Source organism: Ciona intestinalis, chromosome 2, assembly GCF_000224145.3.
Source record: "Ciona intestinalis chromosome 2, KH, whole genome shotgun sequence".
NCBI lineage: Eukaryota > Metazoa > Chordata > Ascidiacea > Phlebobranchia > Cionidae > Ciona > Ciona intestinalis.
In genome coordinates this window covers 6,663,920-6,680,271 of record NC_020167.2, presented here as the reverse complement: position 1 = coordinate 6,680,271, position 16,352 = coordinate 6,663,920, and the positions used below count along the sequence as shown (strand labels likewise).

General features: G+C 33.5%; 2 protein-coding genes across 5 annotated transcripts; both read left to right on the top strand.

The window, feature by feature from the left end:
- The first annotated feature begins 2,095 nt into the window (after positions 1–2,095).
- On the top strand, positions 2,096–4,952 carry LOC101242165. The gene is made up of 5 exons (XM_018817680.2): positions 2,096–2,489; positions 2,855–3,001; positions 3,406–3,613; positions 4,053–4,170; positions 4,495–4,952. Exons 1-5 carry the CDS (start codon positions 2,342–2,344, stop codon positions 4,870–4,872), a joined length of 999 nt encoding a protein of 332 aa, XP_018673225.1. The 5' UTR covers positions 2,096–2,341; the 3' UTR covers positions 4,873–4,952.
- Positions 4,953–5,254: 302 nt separating this feature from the next.
- On the top strand, positions 5,255–16,319 carry LOC100186862 (band 4.1-like protein 4A). Of its 4 annotated transcripts, none has more exons than XM_026840152.1 (18): positions 5,255–5,558; positions 5,732–5,836; positions 6,223–6,274; positions 6,529–6,702; positions 7,345–7,465; positions 7,659–7,835; positions 8,115–8,178; positions 9,125–9,261; positions 10,305–10,426; positions 11,684–11,783; positions 12,120–12,251; positions 12,471–12,599; positions 13,196–13,330; positions 13,642–13,692; positions 13,977–14,045; positions 14,451–14,543; positions 14,968–15,155; positions 15,481–16,319. In XM_026840152.1, the coding sequence occupies exons 1-18, from the start codon at positions 5,463–5,465 to the stop codon at positions 15,597–15,599; spliced, it is 2,064 nt and encodes a 687-aa protein (XP_026695953.1). In that variant the 5' UTR covers positions 5,255–5,462; the 3' UTR covers positions 15,600–16,319. The 4 variants fall into 4 exon arrangements, with proteins under 4 accessions (XP_026695953.1, XP_009857703.1, XP_026695958.1 ...); XM_009859401.3 differs by having other exon boundaries at positions 6,523–6,702; XM_026840157.1 differs by lacking the exons at positions 14,451–14,543; positions 14,968–15,155; positions 15,481–16,319 and adding exons at positions 14,127–14,147; positions 14,189–14,301 and having other exon boundaries at positions 6,523–6,702.
- Positions 16,320–16,352: the final 33 nt, after the last annotated feature.

Here is a 16,352-nt window from a genome sequence, read left to right as displayed (position 1 = left end):
AATGAAGTTGGATTTGTAAGATTTCGTGTCAATATATGTGAGAAATATTGATATCTTAATGTGTGTGAAACCGTCAAACTTGGGCAAGGATATATCGCGGAGTTATAAGTGGTTACAATATCAGTGCTTTTAGTGCATGCGTTTGTATCTGAACTGAATATATAATCCCGGGGTCCATAATCTCGCTATTTATTTGTACTGCATAATGCAGACGCACTCCGCATCGAGTGAGACACGGTACATTACCATAAACAATACCGCCATAACATTTAAACACGCGCCACTGCAACAAAACATTCTGCATGTTTTTCTAATTTTCGGTCAAGTGATAGAACCATAAAGATCATATATTTAAAATGCATTTTATCATCCACAACTATAGCCAAACATTTCATTCTACACAGACGTAGTCATATAAAAACCTGTAATGTATACAAGCATTCTACCTACTGCTACACGAACGCAAATGGCGACTGAAAATTGCCTTGTTGGCGAATATATTATGCTAATTTAAATTATGCTGATTACTTTATTATATGCTCACTCATTAGAGCTATCTTGTTCTCGTGTGGTAGGAATGGGAATCGACAATCGTTTTAACATGATGTTTTAGTTGTTTCAAACACCACGTGCCCGTTTCAAGTTACCACATATAAACAAGGCAACTAAAATGTCCCCAAATCAACTTGTTTCAATGACAACCGTCTACCATGGCCTACAAAAGATATCTTTAGTAGGCCATGCGTCTACCAAAAAGATTTGGGAATAAAGAATTAACCAACTCTGGCCTAAAATTTTAGGCTTATGGCATGTCCTGCTGAAGGACGTGAAACAAGAAACTTGTATAAAGCATAGATATACACAATTAGAGCTTCTTCGTACACGTGCATAAATGAACGTATTAATATTCGGTAGAGCCGAATCTGTGGCCTGCATTTTGCCATTTCATGCAAAAATGTTTTTTTTCAGATCAAATTGAAATATTCTGTAAAAAGTGATTTCAATAGACAGCACTTTGAAGCCGTATTTCTCTAAATGCCCCTTATTACATTTTGACTTTCTTGGGATAGTTGTTTGATTGGCAGATTGTTTTGGTGCCTGACTTTAATATTCCTATATTGTTGGCAAGTTTCAAAACAAACTTTACAAAGACGATGCTCGCGAGATTTTTGTGACTTTTTACTTTATTGGTAAAAATTTCACCAATAATATGGGGTCACATGTGTTAAACGCCATGCGTTTGTTAAAAAAAGCAGATTAATGTGTCCTTGGGCAAGACACTTAACGGCAATTGCTCCAACCCAGTGGTCACTAATGGGTTGTCTAAATTATCAGCCATACATAAAAAAATGAAAAAATCCAAAAAAATCACCTACAAAGTAACATACATGATAACTCGTAAGCTGGCACGAGGTGTTAAACCCGTGTGATAACGACTGTCGTTTTCCGGCCACGCGAAGATAAAGTAAGTTACATTCAAAACTTGTACTATCCTATCTTTTTAAATGAACAAAATTTGCTTTAAGTCATTCATAAATTAATTTAAACACACATTCTCAGTTTCTTACCCTGTTTTAGTTTTAAAAGCAATAAAAAATGCACTACCGCGGCACGTGACGAAAGCAATCAACACAACCGAATTATTAACACTATAATACCGAGGCTAATCACCCTTTCATTTACAGCAGTGCTTTGAAATAGTTTCTGCTTTAATCTCCTGCTAGTTGGGTGTAAAGTTGATGACTGCAAGCGTGATTCAATCACTTTGATTGCTTCGCCACCGGTTCATTGCCTTAAGCTGGATTTAGAATCCCTACCTTAATCCTTCAATCTTTGATCCAAAATGTTAAATAATCGCTAATCCAGACCATATGCACGATTGCAATTCAATCGATTAAAATCACTGCCGATTTTTTTCTGGATTGTCAAACCCTTATTCCACAAGGGACTATTTGGATTGAAGATCAGGGAATAAGGAGTTAAGAAAGTGATTCGTCTTCAGTTAAACGTATTTGTTTAACTGTACGTGAAACGAATATTATTGTTTGTAAATTGTAAAGTTAATTTTTAGATTTGTTTTGTTTCCGTGCTTTAATTTTTTTTATTTTTACAAGTAGTATCCAATTTTAATTGGTTTATTAATTGTTTGTCAACCGCTATGCATATTTCCTTTACCTTGATGTTAAAGTACAATAAGAAATATATCTATAAGCAAAATCTTATTTAATTTTCGTTCTGCAAACTGAAATTTATAGGCTATTAGAAAGAAACACTTACTCAGACTTCCTACTGCATATAGTGAAAGTTTGGGCAATTATAAGGAAATAATTTACTGCAAAACATGGAAAGTCAGGATCATAAAGAACGTACCAAACGCGATGTATGCGTCGGCATATGTGCAGTTATATCAGCATTCTTATGGCTTGGAGCAGTGACTCTTGGTATTCTGGTCGACGCAAATGGGATGTGTTTCAACAATCTAAGATTCGGTAAAAATAAATTCACGTTTTTGAACTTTTTCGTTGCTTTATCGGTAGTTTGGAAAACTTGATTGCAATTTATTAAAGACTATATGCTGACAGAAGACGATAAAAGTCAGAGGCGTTATTTATTTGTGCAGTTCTAAAACTAGGGTACAATATACCGTTATCTTGCGCAGATTTATGTCAAAACAGGTAGGTCCTTATAGGGTTACAGAATTTAGTTTGATTTTAAGTTATTCCCTAGACGATATACAATATAAGATAATTTGTCACATATTCTAGATTTGAAGATCATACGCATTTAACACACTGCAATTTATGCATATATACTGCGATACAAGCAGTGTTTAACCAGATTTTGTTTTATACAGCAATATTTCGAAACAAGAGTCACGTGATTTTCGATTCATGGATGACTGATTTAACGCCCCCAAAATGGACGCACGCGATATGGGAGTTCATATATACATGGAACATGCTATGGGTGGCTTATTGCGTGGCAACTATGTGCAGGCCAGGTAAGGGGTTTTGTACAAGTTTAGACCCTTATTAACGTCAGTAATTGCTCCAACCCAGGAGTATCTTTTTGTTTGTCTAAAATAAATTGTCGGTTATATATACCTTAAAAGATCACCCACAAAGGTAAATATAAAGTAACTTATAACCAGGCACAGGGTTCATATAAAACATGAAACTTATAAAGACTGTCGTTGCCTGGCTACGTGTAGTTTAATAGGTTAAATATTTACAGAATTATATAATCGTATCCTCACGTCTCTAAACGACGTTGTAATTGTTACAAATACGATTAGGAAAAAGGTATTGTATGTTCTGAAATATTGTTTCGAAATATGGGCAAATAAAATAATATTAAAATATTATTTCGTCATGTCATTTTTCTGATTTAATCTTTTTTTAACAGTGGCTAAAAGAAAAGATAAAAAGGTCAACAAAAATATTGAACTGTTTCCCGCAAAGTTTCACGTCACGTGGTGCGCGTGCTCACTGACTCATGTTGGTTGGTTATTGTTGTGGGACCGAGAAGCCTTTGTTGCGTCACTATTCCTACAATTGTTCGTCATAACCGGATCCATCTTGGCCCTTATTACGTCACACAAAGCAGTTTATGGGTAAGTAACGTCATGATATTTGCCAAGAGCAGATGAAATCTATTAGGTATTTCATTCATACATCTATACTAAAAATCAATAATAAAATAAAGTCTTTATTTTGTTGGTATTCCAACCCAATGGTTTCTTATGGGACCTAAGTGTAACCCACACATTAATAAATATGCAAACATCTCCAAAAATAAAAACCGACAAGCTTATAAGCAAGCACAAGGGCGAAACAAAACATACATTTTATAACGACTGCCGTGGTCCGCCCGCAACGCAAACTACATTTATTTATATGTTTATACGACACATGATTTTAATTTACATCTATTGATTCGCGTTTTCTACCACATAGGACGATAAAAATAGGGTAAATAAACCATCTTACCCCAACCTATATACCATACATGCCTAAACGCGTATACTTTATAAACTCTTCATAAACTTGCAGTGTTGGAGCATTGCTGCAATACAAACGTCCATGGGATCTCTGGGTTGCTCGAACTCTGGTTCAAAATGGGATTTCCGTTTTGTTGACTTGGAGCATTTATCTGCTGATCATAAACGTGGTAAGAAAATGGGCTAAAGTCCTAGTTGTAAAGTAATGTCTCAAACTCACATAGGTGCGGGAATATAAAGTATTTTTAAGCGGGGATTTAATACTTGGTCGTTTAAATTCTAGTGACATTTTAACCAATATTTACTAACCTATATATCGACGACTTATATCCGAGACTGTGTATTATAGGCCAATTAAGCTTGATGCATTTCCGGTTTTATGAAATTAATGCTCCACTGTTTGTCATATATGGCTATAGAACTTATAATATCTTGGAAATATTTCTACTGAGATATTGTAACTTTTACCAGATTCCTTTTTGATCTTTTACCAGATAATTCTGATGACCTACCAAGCTCAATTGCCTATGCACATTACAAGTACAATAGCCCTCGCTGTCTTTGGCGGAATCGTGCTGCTATGGTTTATTATAGAGATGGCAGTTTTCGATCGTTGGACGAGATATACTTTTACAATCTATCCCACAGTTGCTTGGATAGCCTGTGGCATAATAGTTCGCCAGTTCTACCCTTGGTCACCAGTTACCATTTGTGCAATCACTCTGTTATGCCTTGCTGTTTTGATACTGGTAATAAGGGTGCCAATTGTCGTTTGGCGAAGCTACAGCGACCCATTATACGTGGAACAGACGATTGAAACGAAAATGGTAGCGGTGACCCCGCCCACACAATGTATCACGACAATTCTTTAATCATTGGTGTTTTCTAAAGCATAATATAATACAATCCTGCTGTAAATACACAGTCAAATAAATATCTACTGCCAATCAAGTATTCTTTACGTTGTTATACGGGTTCTGGTCGATATTCACACGAGCTACTTTAGGTACGAAAAAATAGTATGAAATACAGGTTTTTACTGAGTATAATGCTTTAGTTTACATAAATGCTGCAATTAAACGTTAATAACAAGTATTTAAACATGAAACCTATGCAGCCACGGTCATATATGTTGTCCCCGAGCACGCTCACTATAAACATAGGTGTGTAGCGTCGTCTAGCGGTAACCAATAAGCGAAAAAGAAGCGTCTTTTTTCCTTCTCAATTTTACGTTCAAGTTAAATTTCACATTTGCAATCTGTTCGTTTTCATACATAATTTAATACCCCGGCGTCGCTCTTGGCGCCTACGCTACCTACCGTATGCTACCATCTAGATTTGAGAAAACAGGCTTAATAAAGTCATCAGTCAAGATAGATTAGCGACGAGCCGACGACTACACTCACCGTTGAAGAGCATTGCAGTCCCAGTCGTGGCCGAAACGGTAGATGTTGATTAAGTTATGCTTTGCTGCGGTAAAAGTAAAAGGAATTTTACTTGCGAAGTTGTTTTACTGGACAGTAACCACGTAACGTTTTCTAGAAATCAGAATGTTAAGGTGAGACATTGTGTTAAAATATTCAATTATTTCTTAAAACAATTATTTAAAAAAATACAATATATCTACCATTTGTGGGACTTTTAAACCAATTACACACTTAGAAAACCTAACATATTATAAACTAACATTTTACAATTGTCAGTTTTTTTAGACTGTTTGTTTTGTTGCAGATAACAAGCAGAGCGAGTGTTATATTTCAAGCTGTATGCCAACATTTAAACCTCATCGAAACTGATTATTTTGGGTTAAAATATTTCGACAACCAATCTAGAGTGGTAAGAATTGATAACGAACATATTGGATATCTTACCCTGCAAGAAATTAAATTGTGAATGAGCTAGACCACCACAGATAATGATTATAGTTGTGGTCAATTTTGGTGCCGCATGTTATTGCTTTGGTGTTTCAAAATTTTTATATATTTATGTGAAATAAATCAGTGTAATACATTTGTGTAATGATGTTGAACAATGTTGTTGTTGAACAAGTTTTGTGGTTTTAGAAGCACTTTTAAGTTAACAGCCTTATGGGGTAACGGGTCAACTCTGGTCCGAACCCAAGGTCCCATGTGTGCCACGCCATAGGACCTTTTTGCCTGTAAATTGTATTTACGCTATCTCATAAAAAATGTCATGAAAGAATATTTTTATTATTTTTTCAGCATTGGTTGGAGTTATCTATACCACTATGTGAGGATGAATATTTCATGAATGGTAATTACATAACTTACTTTACCTTTACATTTCTTGGCTATGTTTGCCTAGCTTATGTGTGAATTTATGGAATTCTAAACAAAAATTAAACATGTATATGGAATTGCGCCCAGGTGTACCATAAGTATAAAAAAAATTTTCTGGCAATAGTTTTAAAAACACAAAACAACCAACTACCAGAGTATCTCTTTCAAACCACCAATTAACTATACACTGATATAGCAAGCAGTATAAAACTTTTTTTTCAGTTGCAGGACCCTCCAGTCTCCTTTACTTTGGAGTGAAATTTTACGCAGCAGATCCGTGTGCTTTAAAGGAAGAAGTGACGCGGTATCAGTTCTTCTTACAACTCAAAGAAGATATATTTTCTGCAAAACTATCTTGTGCATTGAAAAAAGCAGCAGAGTTATCAGCATTAGCATTACAATGTAAGTAGTGACCAGAGTTGGTTTATATATGCATTATATATACTTATTACTTGATGTTTTGTTTGTGGCAGTTTTGTTTTTTCATACAGGCCTATTCTTAGTATCCTATTTTTCTGATATTTTGCTGATTATATATGTTGTCTTATTTAAGATGTGGGTAAACTTGGCTTGGCAAGAAAGCATGGTTTTAACCTGCTGGGAGCTCATTTTAATAATATTTTGTGGGACATGGTGTATTGTTTTAAGTCATCGCCCCCTTTAAATGTATTTTTATTAACATATAAAAAGATGTTTGTAAAACACTTGTAACAATTTCCTAAAAGCTGAAATTATCTTTACTCTTGCTACTTTTATTGACTTGGCAGGGGGCACAACCAAGATGGCCTAATTATAAAACAAACAAAATAAATTTAATTGTAGCTTTTAAGAGACTTGAGCTAATAAAATTCCAGTCAATTGTTAGTTTAAGATAGCAAAAAATTATGATATAGAATCTCTATAAAACAGAGAAACATTACTTTATGTGATTTCTCAAAACCAGGAAAAATTATTTTATGTGATTTATAAAAAACAGTAAAAAATTGTTATATATGATTTTAAAAAAACATCGAAAATTTGTTTTATATGATATCTATCAAACAGCTGAGATTGGGGATTATCACGAAGGTGAACATAAACCAGGTTACGTGTCTGAGTTTCGATTTATTCACTCACAAGATGAAAGATTTGAAACAGAAGTGGCCAAGCTACACACAGGGTTTAGGTAGGTGAGGTGTGTTACTGTGTTGTATGCTGCTGGTGCTGGTGTTATAGCTGTAAAAGAAACATAAAAAACTGATATTAAATTATTACCTTCTGCTACAATTTTATAAGTTTTGTTTTATAAGAACAATTTTTATTAAAATTAAATTAAATTTTTTTTTTAATTTTTAATATTTTTAACTTTTTAATCACAGAGGATTAGTTCCTGCTACAGCAGAGTTGCAATATTTGAGAAAATGTCGGCAGTTGGATATGTACGGGGTAGAACTTCACCCAGTTAAGGGTGAGGCGGGGGTTCAGTACAAACTGGGGATTTCCCCAAGGGGTATTGAGATGTTTAAGAACATGTGCAGAATGTCGGTTTATTATTGGTAAGTTGTTTGACGCACTTAAGTTCTTTTAAATTGAAGCCAGTATTTATTTATAAATACAGTTCTTGGATTTACTTTTATAATGGCATATATATATCTCAAAAATGTTTATAGTAGGGTAGGGGAAGTTGGGCCACTTTTTAGTAATAAACAAAGAACATTTAAAGAATTATAAAACATAAAACAGTATCCACTAATAAACAGGATCTTTATATCTGCAGATAATTGTGTTCCTGCTTTTTATTTTGTAAATGTGTAACTGTAAACTTATTTACCCAGGCCTCGTATTGAGTTGGTTGATTACAAAGACTCTACATTGAAATTAAAGGTGAAAAACAGACAGGTGTGTATGTATGTTGTATGTGATGTTATTTAACCAACACCTGGTGTGGTGACTGACTTTAAACACTGGTGGTATCTTGGTAGTCAGAGTTGTTTATTTTGTACTTAGTGATGTATTAGTGCTGTTGTAGCCTTTGTGTAATTAGTTTATAAACCAGGAACTAGATATGTATGTGGGTGAGGTCCTACAATGTGTCGATCTATGGGTCTGGGATTATGCCAAATTAGGCTCCTTTTCCCCCCAAGCCTTATCAGATTCTATTCTGTGCCACTGTAAGGTCTTACAGCCAGGCACACCATGTGGTCTGAGGTTTAGGCCTAAGTTGGCCCATTACCACAAGTCACAACATTTAGGATGCTACAACCCGATAGTGATCATTGGGTTTAAATTATACAGCATTAAGCTTTTAAAAAGTTAACTTGGATATGTTTGACAGATAATAATCATATGTGGTTTACTGTATGTAAACAAGTTAGAATCTTATTTTGACACTATTGGTATAAATTAAAGTAAATATTATGTATATACACACACACTGTATGGCAATGGCTTTTAATCTTGTATTAACTGAACCCCTGTGGTTGAACACAGTTATCTAAGCGGTTTAATAGAAATTAATCCTACTAAAATAAAAGTTTATATTTTACATAAACTAATATAAAAATTTATATTTTACACTGTCCTAAATTAATTTCCACAAAAACTTAAATAATAATATATATATATATATATATGCTTTAATTTTACAATTAGAATTATTCTTTTAAGCTAGTTAAGTCAAACAAATAAATATCGTTATTCAGCAAAAACCTTAAACGTTTGCTGCCACTAAGTATTAACAATGGCTATAAGCATTTCTAAAGTTTAAAAAACCACTACTGTATATGGAGCACTGTACAAATAAGAAGTTACTTTCACATATTTAATGTGGGAGTATAATATGCAGGGCGTTGAGAGTATGCACAAATATGCCGCGAGAACCAATGAAGACTGTCGACTGCTATGGAAAAGCATTGTTGAGCAGCATGTGTTTTATAGACTTCCACAAAATATACCTAACACCACATGGAGTAAAAAGTACAGGTAAGCATGCTACATGATGTGCACGGGTGTCATGTTAGGGTTGCATGGTACCAATATAAAATGTTATACCAATTTTTTATTGGGCTGTTGTATGTATTTTAGAAACCCAGCCCTACACCTTAATACAGCTTTTACCCTTCTGTAAAGTACAGCTTTTACCCTGTTTTTAGTGTTATTGTTAAGTGTCCATACAACAAACAGGACCAAAGTATACAGTATTGGACACCACGCTATTAATGTTAACTGCATTTTAACAATGTCCCTCAAAGTTTAATAAAATGTCAAAAAATGTGATACCAGTGATCATGTTCTCACATTAGGAGTTTAATTACTTATAAATATTTGAGCAACAACTCAAACATGATGTCATCCTCGAGTAACTTGTGATTTATGGAACATTAATCTGGTCCTAAGTGAAAAATGTCGACTTTTTCTTTGCTTAATCTTACAAAACAAATCTTAACTACCATTAAAACATCTACAATGAAATGTGAGTGTGTTAAACATACAACCAGCCGCGTATTAAACTTAGATAACTTGTATATTTAACACAAAGGTTTAGATTAATTGATCTTCAACACACAGGACTTTGTTATAACTAAGTTCCAGTTGAATAATTGAAGAGGTAATACAGGGAATTTCCACTTCGCTTTGAGCAGTAAACATTACAGCCCATGGAAAAATCCTTTCATTGGATTTTGTATAACCAAGAACCAGTGACAAATATTTGTAATTATTTAACAAAATCTGGGGTGACATTGTCAAAATACATTTACACACATAGTCGTCAAATATAGATAACTTCATTGATGCAATATACTTTTGTAAATATACCTTTACAGTGTAAATGCAATATACCTTTACAGTAAAGGCTTTACTCTGCTTGTTACTCATTCGATAAAAGCTGGTTAACATAAAAAGTTACAATAATAAAAACAAAAAAAATATGATGTTTTGCAAATTGGGGTAACACCCCTAAACCCCCAGCGTTACCCAAATCCTTAAGTATAAACAATTGACCCATATTGTTCATCCCACCTTAGGTACAGTGGAAGAACAGAAGCTGAACTTCTGCAGTCAGAAGTTGAACGAGAAGAACCAGAAGTTTTCCGTGGGAGCAGTAAACGTTATCCGCCACGTGCGTCAACTGACAAGATCAACCAAGGTGACATAGAAATACCATTTTTGATATTTTATCTTTCGTACAGCAAGCTATTTAATAGTTTTATCAGTGCATTTATTGGTTGGTATCCAAGTGGAGATCTGCCAATTTTATTGTTTTGCTGAACAATGTTAACAGATAAGATAATATATTCAATTTAAGTTGGATGTCGAAAATTTAACGTGATTAAATTTCAAAAATAATAACAAATATGGTCGGACAGACAACTCTTTCTAATTGTAATAGAACGTTTTATACGTTTGTGGTAATAATTACACCTCTTGTTACGTCACAGTGTCAAGTGTTTGATTACAGTGTGTCTGGTATACAAATATGTTAGACACATAATTAGTTTCATTATGGCTCAAATTTTTTCCATTTTCGGTAGAATTTTCAACACAAAATTTACAAAATAATTAAATTTTGCAACTTTTTATAAATTTAGTTTGATGTTGTGTTTATAAAAGTATTCTGAAGTTGTTCTGTGGTGTTTAATATGTAGCTTGTGATGTCATAATGGGAATTATGACTCACAGAACATTACAAGCAACATCAAGGGTGAATTATGTAAACTTAAGATTAAGTCTCTAATGGGATATGAGTCAACTTAATATGGGAACAAATTCATTAAATGTTTCCTGTGTTTATGTAATGGACAATGGGGGTTTGGCAACGTTGAAGTTTTTATGGTGTAATAACTTTGTGAGGCAAATCTGTTAGGTACCAGTATTTTGTGTATAGTATCATAAACATAATGTCAATTGCCAACTTGACATTTGGCATGAGGATGAGGACATAAGGGTATATGATTTTATGTCACACATTTAAAAACTTTTATTTTCTGCTTCTATTGCTAACAGGTAAAAAGTTTTTACGAACTAACAAAACAAAAATTCAAATTTTACCAAACTTAATCTATGTTACGATGACTAAGTGTCTTTGCATAGCGGACAAATTGTTGGCTTTTAATAAAGATGTATGTAAATTATTTTGCCAGATGATCAATGCTTTTATATTAGATATGATTATAATATAATGGGGTGGGGAAAGATCCTTTAATTCTAAGTGGTAAATAAAGAATATTTAAATAATTATATAATCGTATCCTCACGACTACCATAGACCGTTGTTAAATTTTTTAAAGCATTATCAGGATATTTGGTTATTATGTGCTGAAAACTATTGTAATTGTATATTAGAATATATTAGACACTTCTAATAGCAAATAATAAAACTCATAATTTTTATATTTTTTTCCAGCTGAAGATGGAACTTTAATCATAGATAATAATACTGGGAACAAAACGGATGATGAAAAAATGGAAAGAAATTCAAACTGGGATGAATTAAACCAGAAAAAGTAAGTGGCGGACACATGCTACAAACTCGTCACATACCTTTATTAATTATGGAAGCAGTAGTTGCTAGAGATATTTTTCACTAACTTTCCATGACAATAAATATTATCAGTATAAACCAGCGGTTGCCAAACTGGGGTCCGTACATTTTCCTATAGATTTCTTTAATTTTTATAGGGTTACAATATACCAATTTAACTGCAAAGGGTATTCGGGAAAGTTTTAAAAAAACTTAAAAACCGCTTTCATTGGTAATATTTTCCACTACTTTTATTATTTTTTTTTTCCTGGCAATTTCAGTCACAAATTCCACTAAAACATACAATTTATTCCACCAGGGGTATGTTTAGTGTTTCTGACGTTGAACAAAACACATCAATCAAATATATGACACCTAAGAATGAACGTAGAGAACGTAACAGACAACTTCAAACTTTGAGTGATTCCGAAAATCGACATAGAAAGCATAGGTGTGTATTACTGTGCTGTGTAATAGTATATATATATAATATATATATATATTTTAATATACAATAATAAATAATATAATGCTCTATTATGAAAGTTGTTTTTATAATGTTCTATTATATATATATATATTATTTAAAAAAAAGTAATGCTCTAATATAAAAGTTATTTATATATTTCTCTATAATATATTTATTGAAAGTTATATATGATTTCTATAGAACTCACCGTGGTCGATCAAGCGGAGAGGAATCGGACAGTCCAAGCAAACGAAGAATTCGAAATCGAGCGCGGCAACACAGGCAAAGTCAAGCCAGTGATGCCAGTGATGTTTCTCACCGAAGGAGAAGGTGAGTTGCGCATCACTGCAATAGTATCTGCCTTTAAATGTAACTTAAGCCATTTTTTATATAGTTTGGTTAAACTGTGTAAAACTAAAAAGTCCTGACGTGAAAAACACAATTTTTAAATCTATTACGGTATATGACATCATAATAAACAGTAATTGAAAAATAGAATTGACATAATGTTTATTCTATATTGATAAGTTCCTACAGGAGCACTAGAGATTTAGGTAGAATTGGCAAATCAGACTTTATTATACAGTTTGCCTTAATCTTAATGCAATGTGTGACACACATAGTAATAAAGTATATTTGTGTAATATACATATTGTTGTTGTTTTTCGCTCCATATAATAAATAAACACTGTAGTCCATAAAGCACCCCCATAAAACAGCACCAAAACCCAGCGAGTGGTTAGTATCATGCCACTAAGTAAATACTCAATTGACCAAGTTATTTTGACTGTCAGCGAAATATTTGTATGACGTCACAATCACCTCAAGATATTTAAAGAGACATATTTAAGATTTAAATCTCCCGTTTCTCCTAACCTATGTGCATTAACATATTTGAGGTCATAACAAGTATTATGACATCATAGGAGAAGACAATACCACACAGACACAGAGATGATGAATGGAAATGTTGTGTTGAATCAGGAAAGAGTAAAACGACGTACACAAAATAATAATATCAATCAACAATCAGAATCTAAAGCACAAAGAAAGAACAAAAGGTTAAAACTCATTGGATAAAATATGTACAATTATGTGTAGTAGAAAGTATATACGTACACATACCAAAAAAATTACTCATTTTTTTATTTATTTGGTAGTAAACAAGTTTAAATAGGTTTGGTGCTCTGTATTGGTCTTTAAAACATCTGTAATAGTTTCTCAAGCTATATTTCTGCAACCATAGCGGACTATTAGAAAAACTAGTAGTTTGCACTTTATATACTTTTTGGCCTTTGAATCTTGCGGTTGCTCGCATCTATGTAGTGTACAAAGTATTTACATGGAATGTAATGTCGGATTTTTATTGTAGATTGTCAAGAGAAGATGACAAAGCAAGGCAACAACTGTGGCAACATATTAAGTTAGTTTATCATAATAACTATGTGTGGACTGTGCTGAATAATCATATGTTGTATTATTTATATATACCTGCATAAACACGCTGAACAAATTTGTAGATAAATATGGTAAGTGACAGATATTTACCTGGGATTAAAATTAGACTTCTTTGTACTTAATGTGTGTTATTAGTTCACAGTGATATACAATGTTGTTTACTTATTTGCCATTCAATATGGTTTATGTGATACCTTTGTACAGCAATATATGAATGAATGTAACAACATAAGGTGTTTACTTTACTAGAAAAGAGATGGTTGATCCATCTGACCATTCACCTGAACAACTGCATGACATCATGTATACTGAAGTCAAGTAAGTTGAAACAATAGAATGATGATGTAATAATAGGTTTTGTCCGTTCCCATGGCAGTGGGTAACACATGTTATGTCCAGCCATGAGCTTCCTGATTCAAGGGCGGACTGTTACCATTTGTGGGCATATGTCTCCAGACAAGGGCGGACTGTTACCATTTGTGGGCATATGTCTTCAGACAGGACAATGAACAGTAATTGGCACAAACCAGTGGTCACCCAAAGAATTGTTTCCCAGCTATATGTAGAAAAAAAAATGACTACAAAGTTTAATATGTGGTAACTCGGAAGCAGGCACGAGGTGTGTGAAACAGTACTTTCATGTTATATCAACTGTTTTTCCCGCTACGCTGGTATAAATAAATTACATTCCTTCATTTTCATAAAATGTTTATGATCTAACAGAACGGAAGGCTCGTCAAAACCTCTTCGATTGAGACATCATAGAAGGAGAAATTCCGGAGCAAGTAAGAGGACGAGCGCGGCATCAGGGATTAGGTAGGTTTGACAGTGAGCATGAGGTGTATGAATAAACCATGTGTTGCTGGTATATGAAAATATGCCCAAGTTATAACCGAATTGTGAGCATTAGGCGTGTGAATATTAAATACATCATTTGTTATCAGAAGACTGCTATGCATTAATTAAATAGTGAGCATGAGGTGTATAATTAATACCACGTGTGTCCGCTGTAAAAGGAAGAAACCTATGTTATAACTTCAACAGTGAGCATAAGGTACATGAATGAATACACCAAGTCACTCTGGGGTATGGGAAGACACCCATGTTATAACTCAACAGTAAGCATGAGGTGTATGAATACACAATGTGTACCTGGTCCCTCTAGTATATAAAAATTATACTACTATGCCATAACTCGGCAGTTAGCACAATGTACTCACCAGCAAGCCATCCATTACAGCCACACATTAGATGATGGAATGGTTTCCCCCCTCCCCATCACCACCACAGTAATGCAAGAGAGAAAAAGATTGAACGGCAATAAATATCAACCCCACCACTCCACACCTACCAATGGTTCAGCATACAACACACCATCTAAACATAAATCTCCAGGCAGTGATTGGGACACAAGGACTTCATTGTCAGGTAATGGGTCTTATATGAATAAATGAAATTTAGACAACCAAGTAATCGCTAGATTGTAGCAATTGCGATTAGGGGTCTTGCCCCAAAACAGATATGCCAACAATGGTAGCAGCAGGGAGCCTTGAACCCTTAACCTCGGAGTTAGAGGCAGGCACTTTATTGAATGAATGAATGAATGAATATATGGATAATAAATTAATATGAATAAATATATAGAGAATAAAACACGTTCGCTTATAATATTAGCAGCGTTGAGCACCAAATCCATAACGACTGTGTTAGAGTCATGCGCCAAACTAACAAACTTTTGTTTTCCAATCAACAGTTGAAGGCTTTCAGTCGATTTCCTCTAATAAATTAAACAAATCACGAACAAGAAAAACAACTCCTGAATCGCACAGAAAAAAAGATTCTGGTTTAAAACTTGTTTATACTCAGATATAAAACTGTTTTATTACAAATATTTGACAACATTTTTTCTGTGCTTTTAAGATACGCTTCGGTACTGTTTATACAACATACTTTTAGAAACGCTAGAATCAAACATTGATAAATGTTATTAAGTGCTAAAAAAAACATACTGGTACTTTTGCAAACATGTGCATTAGCTAATATTGTTAACATTTCTTTAAAATAAATACAACAAGACTATTTACATTTTATAGACACTACAAAATATCAAAAAGAACTCTGAAACATAAGTCTTGATGCTGTTTCACAATTATAACAGATTTTTTTCTTGACACCATATTATCTATATATCTATGGATAATATAGTGTCTCACTAACACACCATTCCAATTTTAACAAAACCGATCATTCCATATTCCTGTTTTAATTCATGACATTAATTCTAATTACCTCAAATTTTCTGACACATTGATAATTTAATTTTTCAGTATTAGTATTAATACTTCTATGTAAAGTATTTTTCATATTTTTTTCTAATTGTGCACTAACTCGCATGTATTTTGAACAAAACTATATGAAAATTCATTTTTCTCGTATCACCGAATGATTTTTTAAATGCTTTGTAATTTTACTTGGTGCTGAAGCATGGTGTTGTCACTGCTTTACATGAGATTGCAGTATAGACGCAATATTTCGTACTATTATTATATTGACTGTGTTTATACACGTAATATATTGCAAGCACTGATCATACAAATGTGTCATGGTGTATTGATTTACATGCAG

Bases quoted from the DNA above. Each gene is read 5' to 3' on its own strand.
- LOC101242165 (XM_018817680.2), top strand. From the start codon at position 2,342: ATGGAAAGTCAGGATCATAAAGAACGTACCAAACGCGATGTATGCGTC. The intron at 3,002-3,405 runs GTAAGGGGTTTT...TTTTTTTAACAG, and splicing joins GGCAACTATGTGCAGGCCAG to TGGCTAAAAGAAAAGATAAA. The intron at 4,171-4,494 runs GTAAGAAAATGG...ATCTTTTACCAG, and splicing joins ATCTGCTGATCATAAACGTG to ATAATTCTGATGACCTACCA.
- LOC100186862 (XM_009859401.3), top strand. From the start codon at position 5,463: ATGCTTTGCTGCGGTAAAAGTAAAAGGAATTTTACTTGCGAAGTTGTT. The intron at 5,559-5,731 runs GTGAGACATTGT...GTTTTGTTGCAG, and splicing joins CTAGAAATCAGAATGTTAAG to ATAACAAGCAGAGCGAGTGT. The intron at 12,252-12,470 runs GTGTGTATTACT...TGATTTCTATAG, and splicing joins AATCGACATAGAAAGCATAG to AACTCACCGTGGTCGATCAA.